Consider the following 11,010-nt stretch of genomic DNA (forward strand, 5'->3'; position numbering starts at 1 on the left):
TTGCTATTGTTAGTCAGTTGCTGGTGTTATTTGGAAGAGGGAACATTTTCATTGACTGGACACAAAATTTGCATCTCTACATACAAGGTCATGAATATTTGTGGTTTGTTTTCCTAAAAATATATGAGATAAAAGTTTCAACATGACATTGTCTCCCCTCTACTTCTCAATTCCTCTTAACCCTCAACATCATGCCAGCTTCCCAACCGAAACCCTTGTCATCTTGACATGAAGGTTGAACTTTTTCTCGAAAGACATACAGTGAGCGTCGAGCCCACTGAATTGATGGACTCAAACCGTCAGCTTTGAATCAAAGACCTCCTCCTTCACTAGCCTCATTGTTTTAGGCCGAAAGAGATAGAGCGAAGTAGTTTCATTTCTTTTGACATTGAACTTGAGCGAGATCTTCTGAGGCTTTCTCGTTCTCTCAATCTTCATTGAGTCATCCTTCAAAATATTGGATACATGGTGATTTGGGGATGTTTCTTTCCAGACCCACAGAGTGAGCGCAGTGTTGAGATTCTCTCTTCTTCCTGTCTTTCTCTCTGCGCAGCTTCTATAGTAGCACAGAAGTGGTGGTGTCAGATGCAGCCATGTATGGAGGGTGAAGAGTGTAAGGTGTTGCCGGATCTAAAAGGTTGGAGCTGCAGCACGGGAAACAAAGTCAAGACGACCAAGGTGAGAGGGAGCCCATCCAATTACAGTCCTATAGCCATCATAATAATATCAATATCAGATTAAGAAATGTTTCTGCAACAACAATCAGACTATACAACAGAAAATCAAATAAAGTGGGTCAGTATCTATATCTATATCTATATCTATATATGTATATGTATATATATAAATTATATTTAAAAATAATTTAAAATTTTAAAAATAAATTTATTGTAAGCACCCTGTTATTGGATATTATAATATATATTATAATTTCCCAAGCATAGGGTGCTTTACAATAAATTTATATTTACAATAAATTTATATATATATATATATATATAATTTTTTATTTTATTTTTTTTTTTAATTATTATTATTATTATTATTATTAGTAGTAGTAATAATTATTAAATATACATATATATTTTAACAATATCGAACAAGATATACCCAACATTTCTGAATTTAAATGAACATTAACTAAATATTTTTATCTATTTTGAAATAAAAAAATGTTTATCCTGATGATTTATTGTAATATCTGTAAATTATAATTAATATAATTATCATTTTGAATTCTCAAATATCATCTGATTTTACTGTCTATTTATTTAAAAGAAAAGATTTACGCCACTTTTCTAAACAATTTTTTTAATCAATTTTTTTTTTATCCTGATAATTAATTTGACTGTTGATTGATTTAAAAGAAAAAAGCCTTTTGCTAACTAGTGTTAAGGCCCGTTCACACCAAGAACGATAACTATATTAGCGTCCACACCAATGGACAATAACGCTCTGTTTATTCTAAGCGTGCGCTTCAGTCGTCTGCCACTTTAAATGCTCGAGCTCGTTAAAGCGGAATGGATTCTGATTGACTGTCAATGTTTTCATCAGCTGTAAAAAAACATTCTGGAAGTGATTCCAATGATATTGTTTCTCTGTGCCATTATCGTTACAGTTGTGGTGCTATTCTTTTATATTTAGAATGATTTTTAGAACTATATCTTTATCATTATTGTTATAGTTATCGTCTTTGGTGTGAACGGGCCTTTAATCATCACTTCCGTTCTTCCACAGAATGCACTAGTTTTCTTCTTTCCTTGAATGTCATGCTTTCAGCTTGTTAGTGGTTCTTGCATTTGACACTGACTTTAAATAAAACAATCTGGGACCCTAGACAACCTTTAATGTGCAAAAAAAATTCCCAGACAAAAGAAAAACAATGTGACATTGCATTTAGGAAAGTCAGAGCAGGGCAATGATGCACTTCCACAGGTTAATGCGAGTTATTGTTTTTATGTTTGCCGCCGTGTGTTTTGCGAGCCACTCTGTTTGTACGGTTGACACGTAGGGCTTGTAGCCATCCATCAGGCTGAGAAGTTTGACTCACCAAATGCCTGCGCTTGAGTCGAGTCCTCCATTATTCATGGGGCAGAGGGGCCTGCGTGAGGCAGACCTTTTTTTTTACTTTAGCCCTGTTAATAATTCATGCCACTGCACTCACGTCAACAGCAGGCAGACCTCTGAGGTGTTGGGAGCTTCTCTCAAACCTGGGCTTGATTTTGGGGCCCTCCAGGCCACCGTCCATGCACATGGACATGCAGTATAACCACAAGAAGAGATCCCAGAAATGACGAGGGCATGATGGGATTGTTTAATCTGTGCAATTTATCAGAGGTCTGATCACTCTGATCATTACTTTAACTTTGCAACAGATCCATTGATTGAATGTTCTGGTTTTAGCATGTGCTAATTATGAAGTTCTTTATTAATGTACTCAAGATTATATGTAGTCACTAGAATGGGGGTTATTCGCAACAAACTTCCGTATTCTGTAAAACAGATTACATCCCTTCTGGTTCAGGTCTACTTGTCAATGTTCTATAAAAATAAATATGAAATTTCAAATTCTTAACACCACATCAAAAAATTAATGTACAAACTAATTTGTAATTTGGGAAAAAAGTGGAAATTAATCAAAATTTGCATACACTAACCTAGTTTTCAACATCGATAATAATCAGAAATGTTTCTTGAGCAGAAAATCAGCATATTAGAATTTTCTGAAGTATCATGTGACACTAAAGACTGGAGTAAAGATGCTTTGTATCACAGGAATAAAATATATTTGAAAATATACTAAAATACAAAACAGATATTTTAAATTGTAAATATATTTCACAATATTACTGTTTTAATGGATTCTTGATCCAATAAATGCAGCCTTGGTGAGCTTAAAATACATATTTCAAAAACAAAAAACTTATGACCCCAAATTGAACAGCAGTGTAATGTCATTTAAATTTGTGTATTAAATTGGCTAATATGTTGTGTGTATTGCTGAAAAATACAAAATAGAATATAATGTTGAGCAATATGACAAATTATTACAGTTTTCAGTAGCTGAGTCTGAAATTTAGTCTAGTGAGTCCACCAGATCTTATGTCTGAACTAGAGAGGGAGGCAGGAAGTGAAGGAGACACCTACCAGCACACCTTCCACTTCCTCTATGTGTCCTCCAGCAACCTGCTGGCAATGACCTGAAGGTGTAGATTACACTGGGCTTCCCTTAGCAGCCTGCCAGTCTGGCCTCATCCACAACTATAGAGACCTGCCCTACCCTGGCCTCTGAACCCAGAGCCATGCTTTTGTGTTACAGAGCTGGAACAGGACCAGACTTGCATGCTAAACCCTCTCAGATCCAGAAGAACTAACGGCTCCGGTCCCACAGTGTGTCTCTATTTGAGGCCGCTACCACAGAGCTCATGCTGGTGGTGTGGTTAATGACACTTGTAGGTGACAATAGAATGTGCCTGTGTGAGCATGTGTCAGTCCCCTCACTAACACCTCAAGCCTTAGAGGATTAATTCTAATAGAAGAATTTTCCATTTTTATAGTGCTGTAGGCCCTCTTATATTCCAGAGGTAATTAGTTAACACTTTGTGATTGTTGTCATTATGTTATGATGATATAAACTGAAGTGTTGTAATATTTATATGGATTATGCAGAACATTAAATGCATTTAATTGTCAGATCTTTACTTGGAATATATATTAAAACTTGAGTGGCCCAACCAGACATTGGTGGGCGGAGCTAGTGTAAATAACGTATATATATATATATATATATATACGTTATTTACACTAGCTCCGCCCACCAATGTCTGGTTGGGCCACTCAAGTTTTTAAAAAGACACACAGATTTCAAAGTCTTCAGTGGTGTAGTAAGGCTCACAGACTTGGCTTTTAATCCGATCGACGCGGGTTCGAATCCGCCTTTTGCCAAGTTTGGATTTATTTTTAATAAAAATGAAAATAATGTTCTAAAAGTGGAAATAAACTGCGAACAAGTGTTTAATAATATTAAAAGTGTTTATTGGGTAGGGTTAGGGGAAAGTGAAGGAAGGGTTTTTATTCTCCCAAAAAGGCAGCATCCATTTTAATAAATACTCATTTACACTCTATGATATTATTGCATCCTGTTAATGTACAAAAATACTGGGGTGCAAATAGTATCTTACAATATAAAGTATAGATAGCATCTAATTACTATTTACTCTTATTAAAAGAACTGATACTTTTACATGGTGTAAATAGAATCTGTCGCTATTTTCACCTAGTGTAACTAGCATAAAGCTAAGAAAATACTGCTATTGTCACTTAGTGTAAATAAAATATATTGCTATTTGCACTTGGTGTAAATAGTATCTATCGCTAAGAAAATATGTGTAAATAGCATCTATTGCAAATGTATCTTCTGGTTTAAATGGTATTGCAAAATCTCTGTGAGTTGACACTGATTTGTATCCAGTCCAGCACTACTGAAATCAAATGCAGACATTTATGAAATGATAACTTGGACTCCTCTTTTTCAGGTCACACGATAGTCTGGGACCAATATACATTTGGGATTAGCAGCATTTTTTTTTTTGATCAAAGCAATGGAAATGAAGATACATAGACTTCAAACTACTTCACAACTATTGGGATCAAGTTGTTGGACCTCTGAATACTAATGTCACTTGGAATGGACCATTTAAACACATGGAATTTTTCTCTTCCCCTCTTCCCTCTTCTACAGTATTTTCGCTCTGCCAAACTCCCAGTTTTTGTTTTATAACAGTGTTGGACAAGATCATACACCATGTAAAGTAAATATTCCATAAAAATCAAGATGTGGACCAGTTCAGAGACAGTTCTGCAATTTCGGAACCGTGGATTACATTTTTGAAGCGAATGTGGACTTTAAAGGTTTACTTATTACTTGAATCATACGTTCCAGAGGCACTAATATTCAGTCCCTTATCCTTTGGTGCCAATATTTTCTTTCTTCTACTATGGGCAGACTTTTTGATCAATGTGAGGTGTGTGATTTTTGGGTATGGTTTTGAGGGCACTCAGCTCCATTTTGAAATGGACTTGAGCAAGAGGAAAGTATAACAATAAGAATTACAGGTATTAATAATGGATGAAAAGTTGAAGTGGTATACGGGAGCAGCGAAAAAGAAGATAGCAAAAAGATTTATTGTTTGTTTTTAAAAGCCTTGGTGGCCAATATTGAGTCAAAGTGTCAGTATTATCTCAAATAAAAGTATCTCTATGGGAAATCTCGTCCAATTGTAACTTTGAAGAATGATTACTTTGCCATCATAAAAGAGAAAGTGCATTTAAATCCACATAACATCCACCCACCTACAGAACAAAAAGAATAAACAATCAGACATCTTTTATTATCCATCTGTCACGACGTGTTTGCCAACTTTGATAAAATCTTCAAGAGCATCAAGATGTCACATGACTATGCTAATGTTCACACTGAAATTGACATGTAGCCTCTTTCTTTGATATACCGATTTATATGTAGACACCACTTTATTAGCATTCAGTCTGTGAGTCACGTAGCGCTTATGCAGCTGTCACTGAACACTTCAGACTGACTTGCATAGGGCAGGGCTAATGCTATTAGCATAATACCATTTGCCAGCTATTTTGTCTGGCTAATTTACCATTAGCAGTATCAACAGTACAACAAGAAGGGGCACTGCGAGGTTAGTCAAGATGTCATTTACTTTGACAAGCAAGTGGCACAAAGGCTAGCTCCAAACATGTCATAAACATAACATTCAGACGTTGGAGCGTTCATAATGATGGACTAATGTACTAATGTGTTTAGCTAATTGCAGACAGTGAGCAAGCTTTCAAATGAAAGAATGCGCCATTAGCCAAGACTCGTAGATAAAAGCATTTAGATGTGTGTGTGTGTGTGTGTGTGTGTGTTTGTGTTGAGGCAGTTTTGAGTGCTTTGAATGTGTTTTCAGGACATTGTGCTGCATGGCATTAGGACAAAGGGTCTGACTGTCCTCTGAAACTAAGAACTCAAAGACCTTTCTTGCCCTTGAATCAAGGTAGGTGTTTGACTTGTTCATAACAGTGTTTTGAGCAATTAACTAATGGCTCGTTTCCAATACGCAATTATTTCCGTTTTGTCAGAAGTTGTGAATGATACCAAAATACCGAACCGAACCGTACCAATTTTTTGGGACTCTTCCATTATGGTACCTAGCACAGTAGTCCGGTATCTAAAGGGTGGAGTGAGACTCACTGCAGAATGTTGATTGATTGACAGAGAATAATCACTTGCGCGTACTACAAGGAGAATAACAACACAAGATGTGCCATTTTTTAAATATACAGTTGAAATACAATACCGTTGCAACACAATGTCGGTGCACATCAAACAAACAACCACATGCCGAGAAGCAAGAACAAGATCTGCTGTATGTCCTCCATTGTTGTTCACTGTGTCGGTTTCTTTTTTGCGCGAGAATGGCGTTGATCGCTACTTCCAGGCATATGAAATGAGCCATAAAAGTAGCAACGTTAGACACTTTTACTTAAAGTCTACGTGAAGTCAATTCTGAGAATTGTTTCTAAACATTATAAATGTTACAAATCTATTGGTGAAACACATTCCAAAAACTGTGAACTATGTAGTACTGAATTGTGGAGTTAGACCGTTAAACAGTTTTCCACCAATTCTGTGTTCAGGATTTTTTTTACTAACACTATAATAACTACAGCATATTAGCATCAGTGGCTCACCCGCTCAATCGCGAGTTAATGTCATTACAGCTACTACAGCCTACATTTGTTATGCCTTTGTCACGCAAATGCATACAGTATCACCTGGTTGCGATAGTAAAACAGCTCAGTCTCCTTATTTAAATTTCCTAAAAACAATTATATGAAGAAGAGGGGGATTAATTTTGTGAAGAGCCATCTTGATGGAGAGATGACAATCACCACCAACACTCACCTCTGCAGGGATAATTTAAAGGTGCCGTAGAATGTTTTTTTAAAAGATGTAATATAAGTGTAAGGTGTCCCCTGAATATGTCTGTGAAGTTTCACCTCAAAATACCACATAGATTTTTTTTTGGGGGCATCATTAAATATGAGCTGATTTAGGCTGCGGCCCCTTTAAATGCTCACGCTCCCCACCCACGGAGCTCGCGCTTGCCTTTAACAGCATAAACAAAGTTCACACAGCTAATATAACCCTCAAAATTGTTCTTTACAAAGTGTTCGTCATGCAGCATGTCTAATCGCATAAGTATGGTATTTATTTGGATGTTTACATTTGATTCTGAATGAATTTGAGGCTGTGATCCGTGGCTAATGGCTAATGCTACACTGTTGGAGAGATTTATAAAGAATGAAGTTGTGTTTATGAATTATACAGACTGCAAGTGTTTAAAAAGTGAAAATAACGACAGTCTTGTCTCTGTGAATACAGTAAGAAACTATGGTAACTTTAACCACATTTAACAGTACATTAGCAACATGCGAAACGAAACATTTAAAAAAACAATTTACAAATATCACTAAAAATGTTATCATGTCAGTTATTATTGCTCCATCTGCCATTTTTCGCTGTTGTTCTTGCTTGCTTACCTAGTCTGATGATTCAGCTGTGCACATCCAGACGTCCTGCCCTTGTCTAATGCTTGAACATGGGCTGGCATATGCAAATATTGGGGGCGTACACCCCGACTGTTGCGTAACAGTCGATGTTATGTTGAGATTCGCCTGTTCGTCTGAGGTCTTTTAAACAAATGAGATTTATAAGAAGGAGGAAACAACGATGTTTGAGACTCACTGTATGTCTTTTCCATGTACTGAACTCTTGTTTAACTATGCCAAGATAAATTCAATTGTTAATTCTAGGGCATCTTTAACACTGGATAGTTTTACAAACTTTCAACTGGGATCCACTGATAATCCGTGGACACGCCCCCAGTGTTTGAGAGCAGAGAATACTGCTTATTTTTTCAAGATTTTGAAAACATATTTAATTTACTCTTTTTTTTTAATCATTAAATTTGGCTAGGTGGTTAAAAACACATTTTTTCTGTAGTGTGACAAACTCAGAACACATATTTTAATATGGCTTTACACAGACTAAACTGCATCTTAAGTAGTGTGATAAAGTGCTTGTTCTATCCAAATGTTAGCTTTACAGCAGAGCTGAGGCAGTAATCAAATGATTCTACAAGTGTTTTCTGCAGATGCAGCATTCAGAAGTATGATTCTTTTTAGTGAATTTGGTCTGTGAACGATTCACCAGTTCATGTGCTGCATTTTGTGCATTTTTTTGTTAAATTTTGCGACTCATTACAATGTTTTTTTGAAGTGTTTAGTGTAAAAAAATATTCACAATTCATGAACAAATTGTTCTTTACCTTCAATCCCAAGTTGAGGCCATGGGATAGTAAAGTATAGTAGGTCATCCAGGTACTTTTTGCCTACTGTTTTATGAATACTATGAATTCGGACATACTAATCGGCCCACATACTGTTTTTCGCCTAGTATATAGTATGGAAGTAGGCATATTCGGACGCAATGTCAGAGAGGACTATTTTTTGTTTTTGATTGTACACAGATTGTAATTTTTCATAGTGATATATTTATACATTTTCTTAAACAGCATCCATGTACTTACCCATTTTTTGTTTGTTGCTTATCTAACTTTATCTAACTCTTACTTTCTTAAAATGGTACCTTGATTAAACTTCGGTGAGTGGTTTGCAAAGCTTCACCAGCAACACAAATTTACAATTAGTATTTTTAATAATTTAGCATTTGTTGTTGTGTGTGCTCATATAAGCAGCATGTTTGGAGAAGTTTCAGGCTGTCTTGACTCTATCTCAAAACCCCTGTCTTTAGATTCTAAATTCGAAATATTTGAAATATACTGTGTATATTTGAAACATGCAGACGCACCTACAGTTTTCTAAAGTTTAGAAAACTGTAGATGCGTCTGCATGTTTCAAATATACACAGTTAGCATTTATAGTATGCAGAGAGAGCACCATGTTATATAAGACCAGCTGTGGAGTCTAATGAGTGGTATCAGACTGAGGACAGAACCAGATATGGGACAGCGATGATACCTCGTAGAGAGCCCAGGATTAACTAGACTTTGCCATCCTGGGTGTCTCAGCTGTTAATCCATCTGGGCCAAGGGCAGTCGCAGCAGCCACAGAATTCACAAGGCTTTCCAGAAGATCCTGAATGAACCCTTATGAATTATCACGCCTAGCATCCTTATCTACATGCGGAGCGAGCTCGGCCACTATAGAGGAAGCTGTGAGGGGGATTGAGTCCACGGGCATCCGGGCTCATCAGGGTGCAGGGAAGACACAGGTAGGAATCGGTTTGTTTGTCTCATGTCGCATCACCTAACACCAACCACTGCTTTCATCACCATCACCCGCATCTGAATGGTAATGGGGACATTAGGAATACAGTCACAATACTAAAGGTATTGGGATTGGAGGAATGCCAGAGCGAGAGCGCAAAAATGCCAGGTTTTATTTGGATTCATTTTAAAGGTTAGTCGCTTCTGAGGATTTCTAGTAATTGAGATGAAGATTTGCATAATGATCAACGACCTCAATAAGGTTAATGGATGGTGTGGAAAGCTATGGACACTTGCTGTATTTTTTCTCCTTGACCTCTGTATGATGCCAGGTGAGAGGGATGAATGTGAAACTGGTAAGAAAGAGATTTATGTAAATGAAGATTATCATATTCCATGTTTATAAAGTAGCAACCAGACCTTCCCATCAATTCCAAAATCCCAGGAAAGGATTGCATTCATACGCATTGTGTGGCTTAAGTATGGGGTTTTGGCACTAACTGGACATGGATTAGGTGTGTAGCATGCGTCGATGCATGTTGTTCATCAAACATAATGACCAGATGGTACATGGAAGATTTTAAAGGAGTAATCCTCCCAAAAATTAACATTCTATCATTATTTACTCACCCTCATGCCATTATAAACTTGTATGACTGACTTTTGTCTATGGAGCAGAAATTTGTCATACAATAACATTTCATAGTTTCAAATTGTATTTGTCATACAATAACATTTCAAAGCAAATTTAAAAGTGCTGGCTAATGCTAAACGTAAATATTCTCAAATCATTATCCACGTCGGCACAAATGATGTTCGACTTCGCCAGTCGGAGATCACTAAAATTAACATTAAAGAGGTGTGTGAACTCGCTAATTCAATGTCAGCAAAAGTAATTTGTTCTGGCCCTCTTCCTGTTCGTCGGAGTGATGAGATAGTTAGCAGGTTATCATCACTCAATGGCTGGCTGTCTGAGTGGTGTGCGCAGAATAATATAGGTTTCATAGACAATTGGAAAAGCTTTTGGGGCAGACCTGATCTGTTGAAAAGAGATGGTATTCATCCCTCCCGGGATGGTGCTGCTCTTCTCTCTAGAAATTTGGCAAATAGTCTTAGAGCTGAAACATGACAAACCAGGGCCCAGATCAGGACGCAGACAAACTGGCTAAACCGACCGTCTGCTAGCCACCTCACGTCACAGAACTCAGATAATTCACAGCACATAGAAACACTTTCACCTAGATATTATCACATAGAGACTGTGTCTGTACCTCGAACTAGTAAATACAAAAAACTTCCGAAACCTTTTAAGGGTAAAAATTTAATTGATGTTCAAAAAATGAAAATCACAGATAAATCAGATAAAAAATGATAAAGCTTGGGTTACTGAATATTAGATCTATTTCTTCAAAAGCACTTATTGTAAATGAAATTATCACAGACAATAAACTAGACTTGCTGTGTTTGACAGAAACCTGGCTAAAACCAGACGATTACATTACTTTAAATGAATCTAGTCCTCAAGGTTATGATTATCGACACAATCCTCGACAGAAAGGCAAAGGGGGAGGTGTTGCTGTAATTTATAGTAATATATTCAGAATCATTCAAAAGAATTTCAAATATAATTCCTTTGAAGTGATGGTGC

At 36.7% G+C, this 11,010-nt stretch overlaps 1 protein-coding gene across 3 annotated transcripts in view; it reads left to right on the forward strand.

Annotated features, from left to right (window-relative positions):
- tafa3a (TAFA chemokine like family member 3a) overlaps positions 1–5,261 on the forward strand; it is a 118,322-nt gene extending 113,061 nt beyond the window's left edge. For all 3 annotated transcript variants that reach the window (XM_067373676.1, XM_067373678.1, XM_067373679.1), the window contains 2 exons: positions 554–678; positions 4,536–5,261. In XM_067373676.1, the coding sequence (XP_067229777.1) occupies positions 554–678; positions 4,536–4,547 (137 nt within the window). In that variant the 3' untranslated portion in view covers positions 4,548–5,261. The remainder of the gene's footprint in view (positions 1–553; positions 679–4,535) is intronic.
- The last annotated feature ends 5,749 nt before the right edge of the window (positions 5,262–11,010 follow it).

This window comes from Chanodichthys erythropterus, chromosome 21, assembly GCF_024489055.1.
Source record: "Chanodichthys erythropterus isolate Z2021 chromosome 21, ASM2448905v1, whole genome shotgun sequence".
NCBI classification, from domain to species: domain Eukaryota; kingdom Metazoa; phylum Chordata; class Actinopteri; order Cypriniformes; family Xenocyprididae; genus Chanodichthys; species Chanodichthys erythropterus.